This window comes from Dermacentor variabilis, chromosome 9, assembly GCF_050947875.1.
Source record: "Dermacentor variabilis isolate Ectoservices chromosome 9, ASM5094787v1, whole genome shotgun sequence".
Lineage (NCBI taxonomy): Eukaryota > Metazoa > Arthropoda > Arachnida > Ixodida > Ixodidae > Dermacentor > Dermacentor variabilis.
In genome coordinates, this window is record NC_134576.1 from 130,185,970 (window position 1) to 130,204,849 (window position 18,880).

The 18,880-nt window shown below is 48.2% G+C and overlaps 1 protein-coding gene across 1 annotated transcript in view; it reads right to left on the bottom strand.

Annotated features, from left to right (window-relative positions):
• Nucleotides 1-18,880, bottom strand: part of Abcd1 (ATP binding cassette subfamily D) — a 99,903-nt gene that overhangs the window by 13,044 nt on the left and 67,979 nt on the right. Inside the window, exon 3 of the mRNA XM_075669394.1 lies at nucleotides 1,142-1,260. Within this exon, the coding sequence (XP_075525509.1) occupies nucleotides 1,142-1,260 (119 nt within the window). The remainder of the gene's footprint in view (nucleotides 1-1,141; nucleotides 1,261-18,880) is intronic.

Consider the following 18,880-nt stretch of genomic DNA (forward strand, 5'->3'; position numbering starts at 1 on the left):
ACTTCTATCTCACTATGCATTACAGGCAATCATTGACATTAGTGAACATGGATATGATGAATTATTGCTATTAAAAGGGCAGGTGCGCTTGTGACTCAGATTAAACTTTAGGGTTGTCATCACGCATGATCGCACACAAATTTCGTCTTGCTGTGACGCTTCACAGCAATGCACTACACACTGCCGTGAAGCCACTCCGCATTTCAGCAGAGAGCAAAGGGAGGGTGTAGTTGAGACTCAGCATGCAATACAACGTCGTTTATAGCGCTCCACTTTATGCGCCAACAGTTATGCCAAAACATTTTTACATAGATTCAGATGGTGTTGAAAGCAGTTAATTGCTCAGGCATTACCTGCAGACTTTCTTTTTGTTTTCTTGTGAAATTCCTCAAGTTCTCTTATCCACAGTACTCACTTGACCCATGCAACATGGCCAATGACACGCTGGAAGCCGAAATAAAGCGCAGGCACACTAACTACGGCCACCCTCTCTGCCTCACCTCAACCTCCCTCTTCGCATGTTATTCTATGCTTCAATAACGCTGTTAACGTGAGGTCAGTCACCTTGAGTAAGGCTTTTAACAAAAAAAATGCGGGAAAGTCTGCTCACGGTATTTTGTGTGTCCAGAAGCAACTTGCACGCTTGAAAACACCGTAATTAGTGCACTTAAAGCATCAGCAGGCTGACATTGTTGATTGATGATAGGAAAAGGGGGGCATGCAAAACAAGGTCACACGAGCAACAAAAATTATAGCTTAGAACAACCCAAAACTTGCTCGATTTGACGTTCTACATGTAAGGATGTCCAGTACATAGAAGAGGCCCTAGTCCAGTATTTCATTTTCTTTTTGTCTAGTTTCGATTCTTTTTGATACCTTTAATGATGCTGGTAGGGAGGGACACTACCAACACCGCCTGAACTAGAGACTACTACATCCACACAGGCGGGCACTGCCCTCATTAGAATGCAGTTGGCCCTTCACTGTCCAAAGGATGGTGCCACTTGTCTAGAAAAATAATTATTTCACACAGATCATGCTAGCTCCCCACCTCCCCACATCATGTGATCTTGCTGGTGGTACTCGACCCTTTGCCTTGATAGGGCACATCGCCAGTAACCAACATTTCATGTTTTCTCACCTCCTTGTACGAAGACATAAGCCTCTCGGTGGCATCTCCTCCGGCAATCAAAATATTCTTGGCCGTCGTGATGAACTGAGTCCTCGTGCTCACACCATCATCATTCTGGAATGTCTCCTCTGCAAAAGATAAGAAAGCCACAGCGAAGCTCAGTTGCAGTGCTATGGCTAATTTCAGAAGGTAGACTACATCAGATTTACTTGCAAAAGAGAGAGAGAGTAAATATTTATATTGTTGCTAGAGGCTTGTTTGCAGAAATGGGTAAGGAGAAGGGAGAGTGGGCTAAACATGGCTCCACCAAACTGTTCAATAAATGTTTTTTTTTTTTTACTACGGATGTTCACGGAAGGAATGGAAAAAGCTTTGTCTAGCGACGACACAAAGGAGGCATTGTGGAAGGATTTTACATTCCTTGTTGAAGCCCCAATAACGCAAAATACACAAAAATGCACAAAGAGAGGCGCACATTGGCATGACATGGCATTCTTTTCAAACCATGTCTGCATCTAATCAAAAGTAAAGGGTGCAATATAAGTGAAGAAAACGGACGCCAAGCTCTTCTCAAGGTATGGACCACTTTAGGGTTGAGGACTGGGCGAGTTGGTATTGCATTCTAAAGCTGGTACAGGGCAACATAGAAAGCAAGAAACAAGCTCAGCCAGCCTGATGAAGGAACACAGCGCTGACTTCAGTGCTCTTCAAGCCAGCGCTCTGTTTCTTCACTTGGCCGGTTTGGTCTGTTTCTTCCTTTCTATGTTGCGCTGTACCAGCTTTAGGATGGACCATTTTCCTATTGCACAAGTGTGCTTTGCGAACACAGCTCAACTTCATACTCCTATTTAGCGTCCCAGTGATATTCGTGGAAAACTGAAGTTTCCAGGGGGAAAAAAAAACCGTGCAGATATCTCATGCACTGTGGGAAATCGCTGTAAGCGAAGCTTCGGTAAACCGACAAAACGAAACTACACATCTCGATCGATAAGAGAGGCGCAGTAGACTTCGGCAAACGAGCGTGCCCCGCAATCGCCGGCCAAGGTGTCAAACAAACAGCAACGCAGCACCACCACCGCGGCCACACGCCACAAAGCTCTTGGGCCAGAGCACGTGCTCTCTCACGCGAACGTGCTACGAGAAGTGACGCACGCGCCAATCGTCTCAAAGTGCGTGGTCACGAGAAAAAAAAAAAAAAGCACACGTGTGGCCTAACTGACACCACGACTCTCTCGTCGAGGTTGCATGAGGCTCTGCGGAGCTCCGCCCTCGACGACCAAACCTGGGCGACTCAGCACGGCCGCGAGGCGGCGGCGAGGCAAGCCCTCGACGTCCCTTCGTGGAAGGCTTAGGCCCGGCCATCATAAAGTGCTGGTTCTACAATAAAAGTTTATTCCTCCTCCTGGCCTAACGGCTAGAGCATCGGGCTGTCGTGCCGCGAGACCGAAGTTATAGATCCCACCATCGGACACGTATTTGCTTTTACGTTGTGCTCGAGCGACTCGGTACGTACGACCGCGGCTGCAGGCAGCCACGGTCGGCAAACCCTGGGAGGGTTCGCCAAAGAAAGCTTCGCTTTGAAATGTGCGCACCGAAAGACGGGCACTTGACTGCCAAGGAAAGTGAGCGCCCAGCTGCATGGTGTTGCATTCCTTCCTACGTGCTGCAGCCTTTGGCAAACTTTCCCTATTTGATCAGCTCCTATCTGCGAGAGCATGAAGCTCCCTCTGTTGCTCAAGCCGTTGTGTCGTCACAGCGGCTCGCATGAGTTGCCGTGACGGGTGAGCACGTGGCATTGCGTCAGCCGTCTGTCGCAACGTGCCCGTCGTTAAAACGTTGGAAGGAAAAGTCGGACCACCGTTACAGCATTGAGTGGGAGGGGGGGGGGTGCGAAGCAGTGTGCGCACGTTTACTTCTGCGCTACCTTTTTTGGGCCATGCAGAAAAAGTCACGTCAAATATTCCAACCTCAAGACCAGCTGTGCGCTTCTCCACACACACATACACACCTCGCACGACTTAACCAAGATGGCGGACTTCGGCCTGGAATCGCGATTAAAGCGACAACGTGCGGGCCCCGGTGACATCATTCCCGCCGCCCTCCGTTTCCCGCCCCGTCCAAAAAACGCTTGCGAAACGCGCGCCTCGATCAGCTTTATCGGTACTACCATAGCGGGAACGTGGCCACCTTGGTTAGGGCAAGTTAGTGGCGTTCGAGAAAGCCTGCTTACGTAATCTTGCGCCGGCGGCGTGCAGTGTATCGCCTACCGCGATCTCCGGGGCAACGACCACCAACAAGCTGCATTCACACGCGACCACGTTCGTAGTGCGTCGTACATTGTCGCTTGACTCGAAGCCAGGACTGAAATGGCCCATATCGTCGCTACCGCAGCGCAGTAACGCGTTTTCAAGGAGCCAAACGGGCGGCGGAGGCCGTGAACGACGCACGGTTCAGACAGACGCCGGGGGAGCGGTTCAGAAGCCAGGGGATGAGGTAACGGCTCGACCGCATTGATCACACAGGTGATTATCGGGGCAGCGATTCGCGCGTCCAATCTCGCCCACGTGCAGCTATATAACAGTTGCGCGAATATGAAAGCGAAAGCGACAACGCTCGATGGCAATCTGCATGCGCACAAATTAGTAGCATATGCGCTTAAAGAGAACGTACGTTGGCAGCAACGCGGACACCGCACCTGGAGCAAAAGCGGGAGGAGCCTCCTATATAGCTCTTCACTTGTGGTGGCCGACGATGATAGTTCGAATGGCTTAGAAGACCTGAGGGTGTTGTGCTGTCCCACAAAGTGTACGAAGGTGTCAAAAGTATATATTTAAGAATACACAAAAAAAAAAAATTGCACCCTTTGAAGCTTGTCAAGCCCCAAACAATAAGCGTCACCTATCTTGCGTGCCTTTCTTTAACACGGCGCGCCCAGTACTTCGAAGTCACGAACGGTATGCGCGTTATCAGCGTGACACAGCATTCTTGGCAGGAAAGTATCGAGCTCCGAGTTTTCAAGAAAGGAAACGTATAGGCAAGACATATGGAGACTGGCGTTGTGGGGAAAAGAATACACCCCGAAGGGTGTAAACTGTTCTTTTTTATAGTTTACACATATAACGAAAAATTGCATGTTTCAAATACTACGTCTCTCATCGCATGCGCTGTTTGAGCTGTCGTGTACAGAAAAAAATCAAAGCCCCTTTCTCAAAAAAAAAAAAAAAAAGAAGGTTGAACGCGAAGCTTTCCCCCAATGCAAACTGAATCAAAGTCCAAAGCCAAAGCCAATGAAACCAAGAAATGCTGAGCGACCCGGTGCTATCTATATGTGATTTGATTGCTTGTTTAGGATTGCATTTTTTGAACGTTGTAGTTGAATGAAGACACATTTCGTGAAGTTGCATAGTCTTTGCTTCAGATCATGTAGCCGTTGATGAAGAGCCGACGCACACACTCATACTTTCACGGACGACTCTACACTTGCACTATATATATATATATATATATATATATATATATATATATATATATATATATATATATATATATATATAGTTCGTCTGAATAGCCCGGTGTTTCCCCTTTGGTTGAGAGCATGACGTGGTTCCCCTTGTTCTTATGGGTACAACTGCGAATATAAACTGCAGTGTTCTACGCAGATGGGTAAGTTGGCTTTCCTGTAGTGCGTTTTCGGCGCTCACGCATGAATCAGTATCACACGAATCAGCACGCCTTAAGGGAAAGAATGTTGGCCCAGGTATTCGAGAAACCAGTATTCTTAAAGGTGAAAAAGCTTTTACTGTATACGAACTGTCCCTGAGGGGTCAGAAAGAAATTTCCCAACCCCGTGTGCAGCACGTACCAACAGATCGCACAAATGACCATGTAAAGGGTGTCAATCAAGTGAAGGACTATGGAGAGGCCAGCCGTGTGTGAGAAAGCCGACGGCTTAGTTCAACGATTTCCAGGGTATTCGACGGGCCTCGCACTCAGAATTGTTGCACCCTTTAGAGTAATAGAGTAAGAGAGTGCACACCTTTACACCCGTTAAGCGCAGTACAATACACCCTTTGAAAAGTTTACACCCATTTCGCTCGTATCTTGTCCCACAACGATAATCGTCATCTGTCTTGCCCGCACTTCCTTTCTTTGACACTGCGAGCCCGGTACTTCCAAGTCGCGAACGGCTTGCGCGTTATCAGCGTAACACAGCATTCTCGACAGGAAAGTAGCGAGTGCCGAGTTGTCAACAAAGCAAACGCAAACAAGGCAGATGACGATTATTGTTGAGTGACAAGATAAGCCCCAAATGGTGTGAATTTTTAAGGAGTGTAATCATAGCGTCTATTTTACACCTTTTAGAGTGTAACTTGTTAAGTGGCGTATCTTTACACTCTTTCGACTGCAAGAGTGACAGAATGATGGTCGTTATACTTGTACGAATAACTTTTCTTTGTGTACTCATGCGCTTTTTTATTATTTTTCTTTTTGAGGGGGAGGGGAGGAGGAACGCCGCAGTCGAAGTACGGCGTAGGTTTGCGTGTCGTCGTCCTTGAGCAATACAACGCCCCACAAGAACGGTAATAACCACTCCACCCGTGCTGTCGGGTGAGCAACTTGGCAGCAAACGCCTGCCAGCGTTGGGATATCAGCTCAGGACTCGGTCTGAAAATATGGAGCGGGAAACTGATCTCCTGCTTTATTTTATTAAGCGGTTGTGTGCGGGCCAGCTGCTTCTTGATCACGGACGCGAAGCTGCGTTTCGCAGTTACACACACGAAGGAAAACATGATCATATCCTGTATGTGTGTGTGTGTGATCGTGTTTCCGTGGTGCCTGTGTCCTTTTTGAACCATGGAACGCAGCTACAGAGTCACGATTTATGTTTTTATTTTTATGCGGCCCGAGAAAAGAATATCACTATTATTCGTGTAACAATATATATGAGATAGTTTTAGGCAGTGTTGGCAACATTTTGTTTGACAAGGTCGCCAGGCTGTGGCCCGAAATTCTCAATATTTAGCAAATAGCTGTTCGCTAAAGTGATGACAACAATAATATTAACGACGATGACGACGACGACGCTCAGAAATTGTTTTGTGTTTTACTTGTTTTTAGACGCTTATTTCCTTACTAATATATATCTTTGAATTATCTCATGCACTTGCGAGTCAACAGCGGGAACGTGAAACGGGGAAAGAAAACAGAAACATCGTCGAAATCAAACAGCGCTAAAGGAACAAAGGACAATAGACTCGGACAATACACGGGCGCCGGCTCACAACTAAACCTTTTACTTACACTAACACGAGATACATATGCGTACGTACAAAGGCGCGTGGTGCCTTCGGTTAGTTACGGAAGGCGCATCGGTAAATCGTGTCGCTCGTGAACTGTGCTCTCCCACGTTGCGCGCAACGAACCCAACTGCCGTATCGGGTATGTTTCAAACATCTTCCCTGGGCCGATCTCGGAGGCAGTGCACAACGGCAAAGCACGTGCGTATGACTGCGCACAGCATATATATGGTGAACGCGTACGGCGCATATATATGGTGAACACGTTCAGCCCGTGGCGCACGCGAAGTAACGTTTTGCATCAACTCACCACTCTCGTGTTGGACTAAACGTTGGAGAAATCAAACATTCGCCGTCAACGTCACCGCAAATTATTGTCAATCCGAAGCAAGCAGCACAGATAACTTCGCTTACATTGGTTCTCACAGTGTGCGCAATCGGCATAATTTTTTTATGAGCGCGAGCCCCTTGGCAAGACAGCAGATCTATGCATTCAGCAGCAGCAAGGGTACGCCTAAAACGCTATCGTTTTAATCAATAATCGAAAGTCACTCAAGTATCGTTACGTGATTAGAATGCGAAAGCATTTCGCATTCGGACTTGTCTAAGTTATCACCTTAAATTAAAACTCCACTTCGATCCACTTTTAATCCCCCTTGTTTTTACTTTGTACCAACCTTAATTCACCTTAATCCACCTTAATCCAATTTCGGGAGTGGGCCACGGTGCGACGCCAGGGCAGTTAACGTGCGATTTCGCAGCGCGAGCCACAGCAGTTGCGGCGCCGGGAACATGACGTCATCACTTGGTCACGTGAGTTTTGGCGCCATCGGACGATAACGATTCGGACGCCGGAATCTCCGCATCGCGGGGCACATCCCCTTCAGTCACGGCGTACACGTTTGACTTAGTTTTGCCTTTACTGTTGCAGTGGTTGCAAGGAATAGACAACTAGCACTAAGGTTTGAGCAAAGTGAACATTCTGCTTTGCTAATGTATCGCCATTTCACTTCTCAGTGAAATGTAAAGGTTCAGACGACCGCTTTTGGTGAAGGCACGACCTGTTTGACGGGACCTTTGAAGTTGAGCGTTCCGGTAGTAATTGCGAAATTTCCTTTTTCCCCTTGTTGTAATACTTGCACCCAATAATTACCCTGTCCCTGTAATTCGAGCGGATGATTCAATATTTTTAATGAATAAACGTAGCACGACTGACTGCGTAATAAATGAATATTTAAGTGCCACGTAATTATGATGGGTCTCTATAAAATGCGCGGAGTCATTCTCATCACGCCTTGACTTGCTTTCTATGGTGACTCCAGCGCCTTGGAATAAAATTATGCAAATTTTACGCATTTATCGACAGTCGATCGCAATTCACGACTGAAGGGAATATGTAACGTTTTCGCAGTAAAAATCAAACACGAAGGGCGTTTAGTACGGACGGGGACAGCGGGCTTGACACTGCGAACGTTCGCCACAAGGGCGGTATTGTAACGGCGTCGTATGCAGCGGCGGTATGTAACAGAGCCCTGCCAGGGGGAGGGGGAGGCGAGGTCACGTGTTCTGGTCGGCGAGGCCAAACACGTGCGTAGAACGCGCGCACACGAGCACGTGCGACCGCAAAAGTCGGCCAGTTGGAGGCAGAAGCCTCGGCCAACAGGTTTAAAAAGAAACCACGCTCGATTCTCGCTACCTCCCCCCCCCCCCCCCACACCACCGGCCTCCTTTCCTTCTGCGCGGGAAACCCGCTGCCAGAAAGCTATGGACCCTGTTATTATCCGCGCAGTGTTATAGCAACGCGCATGTGACTGCAGGAAGCTTCCGGTCACGGAAATTTTTTTTTTTTCTTGTAGCCGGAAGTTTCTCTTGTTTGTAATTTAGGCGTAAGAAATGTAAGTTCACAAGCACACAAACCGATTTGTTTTGTTACGGGAAGTCTAACATAGGAAACGGCACAGAACGGTCAATAAATCTATTTTCCAAGGTCGGGATATGGCGTCGTGGGCCCGCCTCTATAGCGTCAACAAGCTCGTGAACTATACGCACCTTTCTCGCCCACTTTGGAGCGAAATTCGTTTATCAAACAACGCTTATAACTGTAACAAAATTTGTACGAGCCGGAGGGTTCTGTATGGTATATTAACTAGATATTAAAAAAAAAGAAACAAGTATTTTCGTTGTTGCTCGCCAAATTTAGTGGGCTGTTCCAGAGGACGAAACTGGAGTGGATACTATACATTGGGCAAAAAAAAAAAAAAAAGAAATAAAGTTGAGCCGGGTGGGGGGCTTGCTTGGCAGTGAAGCCCGCCTGCTGAAAATGATGGGTTCGCAGCACTGAAATATTTCTATCTCTGCCACTAACGAGCCGATCTGAAAAAAAAAAAAAAATGCGACAGAACGCTCCCTAGAGGACACTTAACAACTTCCAGCGTACAACAACAATGTGCTGTGGGGCCTGGTGGGGGTGAGGGCCTGGTTTAACGCGCACCTAAATCTAAGTAAAGTAACACGAGCGCTTATGCATTTCGCCTCCATCGACATGAGGCAAGACCTTGCGGGAAACCAAGCCCGCTGTGTCAACCGAGTTCGGCAGCAGAGCGCCCACAGCCACAGCGCCACCGTGGCTGGTGCGTGTGTGCCACTGCCTCACTGGTCTCAGGCTCAAACACGACTGCCCCGGCAAATTTTACGGCAGATCAAGACACACAGATGCTCAGCCAAGGGTTATGACACTTCAGCCAGAAATAACAAGCTCTTATGTTTCAAACATCGTACAGCATTTACACTCAAAAGAGGAAGAACGCTTGAACTGCGAGCGGACCATATATATATATATATACATTTGGCGCGGCTCATCTTTTAAAGCTGGCGCATATGGAGGCAGAACGCTGGCCTCCCCTCTGCTGGTAAGGCTGCTGCCACAGAAATGTTTCTTTCTTTCGTTTTTTTTTGTTTTCTTTGAACCTCTTCGACTCAGAATATGTCGCTTACGCGGGAAACCACCGGCGAATGCGGGTATGCAAAGTGCGTGATCGAGCCTCGTCAACGCGGGACGCATCCCCGACGATCCTCCGCGAGCGATATACACCTCACGAGAGGCGTGGCAAACAGAGCGAGACGACACGCAGCTCCAACGTTTTACGCCGAGCCGACCGCGAAAGAGACGCTGGAATGCCGCCCTTAAAAAGTTTCATTCTAAATGCAGAGAGAGAGAGGCGGGGGACTTCAGCTATCGCTCCGTTTCTGGACTCGTTTGCTGCGACAGCAGAACATGCGGGAAACGTGATTTGCTTGCTTGCTTGCTTGCTCCTTAAAGCGGACGCTAAACCACTATGACCTCGCAAGGTGGCTCTAAAGCGAGAAATCGGTTTAGCTGCATTCGCGAGTTAGCCTTCTACGATACCAGTAAGTAAATCGCAGGCAGAGGCGTTCGTGCTGCAGTGGACATTACATGTACCGATGCATGTTCCAATTATGTGAGCATTAGTGTCGTATAAAGCAGTAGCTTTAGAGTGTGCACGGAGCGGATCGAAAATTTCGGCGCAGGCAATTGCTAGCGTCCGATTAGCATTGTTAATTTTTTCGTCAGTATGAACAGCCCAAGACAGGTTAGTCGTAATATGAACGCCAAGTTACTCGCAGTTTTGAACAGGTGCATTGTTATCCATTGGTTATCACAAGAACAACGATAGATGAAAAAAGAGAGATAAGAGCAAGGGAAAGGCAGGGAGTTCAACCATGCAGATGATGATGATGAATACCAGTAAGACCACCCTGACCGTGAGGCGACACTTCGTATAAGCCAGAAATGACGCAAAAATACGGAAGACGGGTAGTCCGACGCTGTCTTGAAGTTCCCGCACTGTCCCCACCGTGGCGTGATCTATTTCTTTTTTAGAGCGCAGCTCTTTGGCGTCCGTTCCTGGGTTTCGCGTCGTCGTCGGCGTCGTCGTCGGCCTCGTAACCAGCTCCGCCCCCCTTTCATCCCCCCAGCGCTAGCAGCGACCGACTGATACCGCTGGATGCCGCTGACGCCGCTAGAGAGTCAAGATAACGTGACTGCATAGAACACCGTCGCCGCCATGCAGAAAGAGGAGGAAAGGGTCCCCCCCCCCCTGTTCTTGTGTGGCGGATAGCTGGGGTTGACTCACTATCGCCGTCAGCGGCATCAGTCAGTCGCTGCTATCTCTTCCCTCCTCCCTTTATCGTGTTGTCCGCCTGCTGCGCGCGCTTCTGCCCCCATCGTTTGCCGCTGGGTGTACACGCCGCCCCCCTCCGCTTCCGCTTACTGCTGGTTGCTCTCGACGGCGGCGATGAGCCTCCGCTTCGGCGGCGCGAACTGCAGGGTCTTCTCGGCGGCGGCGATGAGCTTCTGCTTCAGCCTCGCTTACTGCTGGTTGCTCTCGACGGCGGCGATGAGCCTCCGCTTCGGCGGCGCGAACGGCAGGGTCTTCTCGGCGGCGGCGCTTAGCCTCTGCTTCCCCCACGGCTGTGACAACCTCGCGAGGCACTTGTATAGATCTCGTCTTTGAGAATCAAGCATTGGTGTACCAAGTCGAACATATATCAGTCTATTTCTCCGACCACAAAGCTTCCTTCATGACTGTCAAGAACTGTTAGTGGAGTCTTTGTTAAAGGAATAAGTGTGAAAAATAAAAAAAAATATGTGATAGCGCATACATGTGTTGCTCGATTTCTTTGCCTCAATCTATCCAAAAGGTGAAACAGCTTATTTGCTGCGCTCACATTTCGCATTAGGAAGTAACGTAATCGTCGGTAACTTTTTTTTCTGGCGTTTCCTTAAGCCTGGTTAATCGTCGAGTTGTCAAGATGGACTACGTTGTAGTCTAAAGGAGCTGAATATTGAACTTGCCGAGTTTCCAGGACTTTCACCGAATCACAACGGCCCAAATACGAAAAAGTAGTTTTTTTTTTCTTTTTTAATACGTGACTTCACATTGACGACTCGGCGGTAGGGTTTCCGCGCGAAATTCGGAACACTGTCCTTCATTTATTTCATCTTCTAATAGTTACCCTAGTACAGCGCTAAATCAACAACAGCAAAAATCGAGTTGCGAAAGATAATAATATTTGGGGTTTTACGTGCCAAAACCATTTTCTGATTATGAGGCACGCCGTAGTGGAGGACTCCGGAAATTTTGACCACCTGGGGTTCTTTAACGTGCACCTAAATCTAAGCACACGGGTGTTTTCGCATTTCGCCCCCATCGAAATGGCCGGGATTCGATCCCGCGACCTCGTGCTCAGCAGCCCAACACCATAGCCACTGAGCAACCACGGCGGGTGGAGTTGCGAAAGAATGCATTACTAGGCTAAACTGGTTTAAGCGTCTCTCTTCAGCGTCCCTTCGAATAGGAACATTAATACGCTCGTAGGCGAGCGAGCGCTTTTTGCGTTCGCCTTCGCTTCCGTCATCCACACGACCGGGCGCTCTGTCGATCCTCTGGCGACGCGGACAGAGCATCACCACAAATTAATGTTTCATTCTTCTCGATCCCGGTAGCCACGTGCCTCTTTGGGTGGCACGCGTATACACTACGTCAGTACATAAAGTAAAGCAATGAACAGGGCTGGTTGGTGGACGTTCATGATTTTATTGCGCTTAGTGTTACACTGACGAGCATGAGGGACAAGACGCGGACGTATGTAGCGCAAACTATACCAACCGTTTAATATGGTTAAAAAACACGCTCATATACAAGGAGATGGGGCGCGAGGGGGGGGGGGATACAAAAAGATATGACAAGGTGACGACATGTGATAATACTTTGGGCCGGATATACATCGTTCACTTGCACCCGTTCGCCCTGGAAAACTCGACCCACATGTCGTCACCTTGTCATATCTTCTTATATCTCCCCACTCCCCCGCGCCAAATCGCCTTGTATATAAGCATGTTCTTTAACCGTATTAAATACTTGACAGCTTGCGCTACGTACGTCCAAGTCTTGTCCCTCATGTTCGTCAGTGTAACACTAAGCGCAATATAATCATGTCAGTACATAACGGTGGCGCTCTTCTCTAGTTTGAAAAGACCATCAACTTCGCGGAGTAAAAGACAAGACAAGAGGCATGGAACCGTCACGTGAGAACCTTGGAGTCCAGCCAGAAAAAGAAAAAGGCCGGGGGGGGGGGGGGGGGGGCGAGGATCGGCCGCGATATTATTCCCTGCTGACAACCAGCCTTTTTAGTGCCGAGTCAAGAACAACAAAGTTTTGAAAGCATGCGCCACCAGCTATTAAAAAAAAAAGAATTAAGTGTCGTTCTGTCGTGTCCCAGTAAACTCGGGCGTTGTTTCGCGGCGCGGCCATCGAAGGTTGTTGTCTGGAAACCTTGGCCAAGCAAGCGGAACACGTGATCGTCGAGCGAAGAGCAAATCGAGCGCGCAAACGACAAGCCCCGGCCGAAGCCAGCAACACACACACACACACACACACACACACACACACACACACACACACACACACACACACACACACACACACACACACACACACACACACACACACACACACACACACACACAAACCGGGCACTTTGCAAATGCGTGCGTGCGTGCATGCATGCATGCATGCGGGCCCCGCGGAGCAAGCGCACACCTGTCTATTCGTCAAGACCACTCGCGCGTCAAGGCTAAATATATATACTCCCGCAATCCTATTTTAATGACGCTGCCACTCGTGAAATCGCCAGCAGCGAAGCACGGCCGTCGCTTCAGTGTTGCCAGCCTCGGCGCGCAAGGTCGCGCCGCGTTAATCGCACACCTCCTCGCTCCGGTAGAATAACAACGACCGTTTCGCGGACGCAACCTTTCTTACCCGTCACTGTTCGCACGTACAGATGACTTGCAGAGAGCACCTACGACGAAGTCTTACCGACTTCGTTATACGGGCAGTTCAATTGCATGTGCCGCGTGTACTCCTACACCGGTATACCGCCCCGGTATACCGGGTGCGCTGTTTCGGATCGGTGACACGAGCCCGTATACGCAGCGCGAACTGATTTCACACACAGCGCGGAGAGCGAAAGTGTAGATCTGATCGCCGCCGTTCGAGAGCAAAAATGTAGCACAGGCCGACACCGCGATGAGGCCGCGAGTGGCCAAGCCGCACGCACGCTCCCACCCGGCGCTCGATAGCCAACACATGGCCTCCGAGATCACCCCCGACGTTGCAGCGCAGTACGCGCAGCTGACCGCCCGACCACTCAAGTGTCGTTCGCACTGTGCTATAGTCCTATATAGCCAGTAAAAAGAAGTCACGTGGTTCGATTCCGCGAGCTATCTGACGTGCGGCTAGATCCGTACCATTTAATCGCATCCGACAAGAAGTTTCCAACACATTCATGCCTGTTGAACTGCGTGCACATAAGAGTTTCCTGCGAATGCCTGAAAATTTCCTAATCTCATCGCAAGCCGCCTCATTCAATGTCGCATTCCGCTGCGCTTTGCTTCTCATGCAGAACCTACTCAGCACATCCTTATTGTCGGTAATGGAACCCCGGTTATCGACGCCTTCCGTTGGTTATCTAATCCATACCGCTGTCTTCCTGTATCTTCACGTTGTGCTTAACATATTTCTTTTCATCACTCGTTACATGGTCCTTAACTTCTAAACTTTCCTTTTGAGCCTCCGAGTTTGCGCCCCATGTGATAGCACCGGTTGAATGCAACGACTGTGCCCTTTTATTTTCAAGCATAGCTGTGACCTGCATGCCAGTCATGCGACTCGGTAATGCCGGCCTGTCGTATGCGCTTCAGCTCATTTTTATTCTGCACATTTCCTTCTCCTGATCAGGTTCGCCTGCGAGTAATTAGCTACGGATAAACGTACCTTTGTACAGGAGCACTGCAGCGTTATGCTAACGCAATCTACAAGCCGACCGTCTCCAACCTGCCCGCGGAGAGCCTTTCGGGCCACTGAACGGACCTTCCCCTCAACACATTTCCAAAGCTTGACAAAGCGCCTGGAAAGCCCATGCACCAACGCAAAATAAAGGTCTATAGGGTACACAGAGACAGACTACTGGAGCGCCTACACGCGCTCCTCTGCCAGCAAGGACCGACGCCCGCAATCTTTCTTAAAAACAAGGAAAACTGACTACTGGATGATTAGTAAGGCTGTCCCGCCGAAAGCACCGTCTTTAATGATACGCGATACAGTGCACCTCTCTATAGTGACCGTAGGAAAAGAGTGTAGCTTTATATAAAGCAACTTCGAAAAGCAGACGACAAGGGACGACCACAGAATAATGTTGAACGTATCTTGCGCGAAGGCAACGAGCACAGCCGTCGACACAATGCTACTGCACCGAAATACGAACGGTATACACAAGACGCCGAACAGCACAAAAAAGTACAGCAAAGTCAAACACGAAACGAGCACGAATATATTGACCATACGTTGCGTAAAGGCAACGCAGTGCTTCTGTACCAATGGCGGACGGTAAAAACGCCTACAGCAGACGACAATGGACGACCGCGGTATATATCGACCGCTTAGGTGCGATAAGGTAACGCAGAGTTGTAGAAGCGTTGCTGCACCAAAAGGTGGACAAAAACTACGTCGATCAACAGAAAACGGACAACAGCAAACATTTCGATGGTCTGGTGCTCGAAAGCAATGCACAGCTGTCAATGCATGGCTGTACCAAAAGAAACATCAGCAGCAGCAGCAGCAGCAGACGATCACGGACAACCACGGATACTCGACCGTCTGCAGCGTGAATGTAACGCACAGCTGTCGTCTGTAACGCTGTACCAAAAGACAAATAATATATCAAAGTCGAAAAGCAGACGAACAAGGACAATCACGAATACATATCGAAGGTCTGGCGCGTGAAGTCAACGCACAGCTACAGATGGCCGTCTAACGACCATCAACGATCCTCCTCTTCTTTTTTTCAACGCCATTTTTCTTGGAAGCTCAGCTCCAGGGTCACTGGAGCGTTGTGCCCGTTGATTGATCTCGATGCCTCTCTCTCAGTCTGAACACGCCACCACCATTAAGACTGGCTTGGCGATGCGTCCACTGGGCAATGCATGCATGGCTATACCACAACCATTACGCCACGAGCTGCAGTTACTGCCGCGCTTGCAGAATCAACCTCCAACTACTTTTTTTTTTTTTTGAACAGGCGCTGTGGAAAAAAAAAGAAGAAATAAACGCGCGCGCACGCACATCCACACAATCACACGATCGAAACGCACCCGTTCGTGTCGTTTCTCCATCCCGTCGCTTAAAGTGCAAGCGCATCTGGCGCAAACAAGCGGTGCTGATTACAAGGACGAGCGGCTGAGCTTCTATTGACACGGAATACGCATACGTTCTAGCCATAACAACAACAACGCGCAGCTACTTTTTTTTTTCCCTTTTACTCCGCATGAGGGAGAATGAAAGGCAGACGGTGAGAGAGAGAGATCAACTGAGGTAGGTAGAGCAGGCAATAACGTTGCCACATCGACAGTATTTCAAGCGAATGCAGCTGCAACTCGTAACGCTCTGAGCGCAAAGAGTTTCTCACAATATCACGCAGAGAGAAATATGGCGCCGCCGTCTAGGACAGTTTTCTACATATAACGGGCGCTGTGCCACCATGCATATGGAACGTCGGGATGCGGGTGTGCCAGGCTTGTCTCGGAGGTGGCTTGGCTTATAACACAGCCATTTCTGCACAGCTAGATAATGACTTCTCGAATAAAATGTCTTTGCTTGCCACGCGTTACGTCTTTAGTTATTGTTTACTCGTATTTAATGGCAACACGTAAGCGAAGGAAACTAACAGGTAATAGAAACGACGCACACTTAGCGATGATGGACCTCGCAATTTTTTTTTTCTTAATACTTAGGCGGCACCGCCGGTGCTGTTCACGTTCGACAATAATTTTACTGCTTGCCATTATTTAATGAAAAAAAAAAGCAATTTACGCAATGTTAAAGAATGGGCATTTTACACGCTGATTTGTAGTAAAGACTTCGCCATTGAAACAGACGGAACGCTGACAGCCGGACACATGCTTCTTCGTGGGCTGGTATTTCGGACATATTTTTCTAAAGATTCACCTTATTGTAAAATTCTGCAACGGTGGCGCTTTGGGCCATTCAGAGAGGCCGTAGCGGCCAACTGGGCCAACTTCAGATTTCAGAATGTCCTTATAAGAAGCACCCACGGTGTCTTGGATCTCCGAGCAAGATGTCCATTTGAAGCGGCCACATCCCCGCATTTCCACAAGTGTAACAGCACGGCGCATTTCTTACCTCTACGGTAAGTATAAGAAATTCTGTGGCTCCGCGCAGAGGGAACTTGCGTAAACATATATCGCGCCAAGAAATGTTGCGCGCCCGTGATTAGGCATTTGGCAAAACCACATGAAGGTCATTTTTGTTTTCATTCCTTATTTTTCTGTCCACGACCGCGATCAATCCATCGATGTGTATGTGGGCGGAACGCGAGGCGAACGCAACGAGTCGGAGAGGGACACCTTGGAACAGGCTTCTATCTCGTAATAGCTTAACTATAACGTGAGCTAACTACATAATAAACCGAGTTGCGCGCATTCCTGAGTCAAAACACTCTCGACTAAGCACTTTAAACGCAGAAATTATCCTACGCTGCCGCACTTTTTAACCGATTTCTACGAAATTTGTTACTTCTGTTTAACCGCTCACAAAACCGCATTGCATGCCGGCCCTATGCGTCTACGCGCTCAACAACAACAGCAGCAACAACAACAACAACAACTTATAGACTTGTGGATGCGTGTGGGCGGGAGGAGACGGATTACCACAACTGAATGAGATGTGTAGTCGTGTTCGACTTCACGGCGGCCACCGAAATTAATTTTTTTTTTTCATAAATACCAGTAATTGAAACGGCGTTTAGTTCTTTTATTTTTTCGTATCTAGTCGACGCTGTCGTATACACAGTCATGGAGCCCCTTCGACCACGGGCACCAACCACGTTGAAGCTCTTTTCGAACGCTACTGTAGCACACGTGAACGCCATCTGTCGCACGCCGAACTCCCGCCGCACAAATTCACACGTACGGCAACCGAAGCGCGTGGACGGCAAAATAATTTACATATTTTTTCGCTTTTAACTGTGTAAATTATTTTACAGGGTGGGCAGCGGATGTAAGCAGTCTTAGACGAAGGAAAAAAAAAACAAGCACAAAGCGGCGAGAATGTCTAGGCAGAATAAATAGGCGTTGCACCACGAATATCTTAACACCGGTCGAGCAGCAGACAATGGCCCAGGGCTCATGGCATCACTCGATTGTAAGTATTGTGCAATGAAACGTAAGAATTCAATACACGGTCCCAGTCAACCAGTTGTAAAATGTATACTGGCACCTTCAATTTCTTTCAGAAAGAGCCCCCTGCGGCAGGGCTACAAAGGCAGCGCAATAAAGCAGCTGCAATATTTTACAACTAGACGCAACCGGTTCCAAAATATGTAACGTTGCAATTCACAGCGTTACACCATCTGTACTGCTCACTTGATTGGGGAGCATTCTGCTTCTATTACCTGGACAGTTGCGTACGTTGCAGTGTACTTATCTCCTTCGTATATCTATGAGTCGCTGCAGTGAACGATTTATTTTATATGTATTTATGTTAAGTTCAGCAAAATATCCCATAAACGTCCGGATCCTTGTAACTTCAGGATGGACACATCACGTATCTCATGTGTCTCTTCTTTTATGCGTGTGTGTGCGTGTGTGCGTTTTGCATTTTTTTCCTTAAGCCCCTTAAGTCTTATCAGGACATACGCATCGCGTATATCGTGTTTTTCTTTTTTATATTTTTATTACATTTCTCTTCACATTTTTACCGTAAATCCCGTACAACAGACGTCAGGACCCACGCATCACGTATCTCGTGTTATTTTTGTTTTTTATATATATTTTTATTATATTTTCTTCATGTCCTTACCGTAAGTCCCGTACAACAGACGATGCGTAGCGTACGTTGTTTGGAATTACCTACAATACCGGTCAACGGACCACGTCGATTCATTGACGGCTTTTTGTCGGCTGGCTTAAAGATTATTCATGCCAGAATAAGGGCAAATTGAAATCAGCATTACAACACTTAATATCATCTCTAGATACAGCTCGCTTATCCTGAAAATGCAGCATGATCGCTGCTTTTCGCAACTTCGTATAGCGGTGCTGGAGTGGTGCTCTCAATCGATGATCAATCGAAGATGACGTAAACGATACGCGGTGACCAGACCGAACAAATACAGCACGTACAGGATGCGACAATGTGAACGAACACAAGGCTTGAGTTGAGCGTTCGTAATCATCCTGCTTATATTTCACTGAATTCAGACAATAAGTGCCGCCCCAGACAGATTCTCCATCGATGGGAATTATTTGGTAAACCGGGAACTTCGACAGATCGAAAACACTCAAAACAGTCAC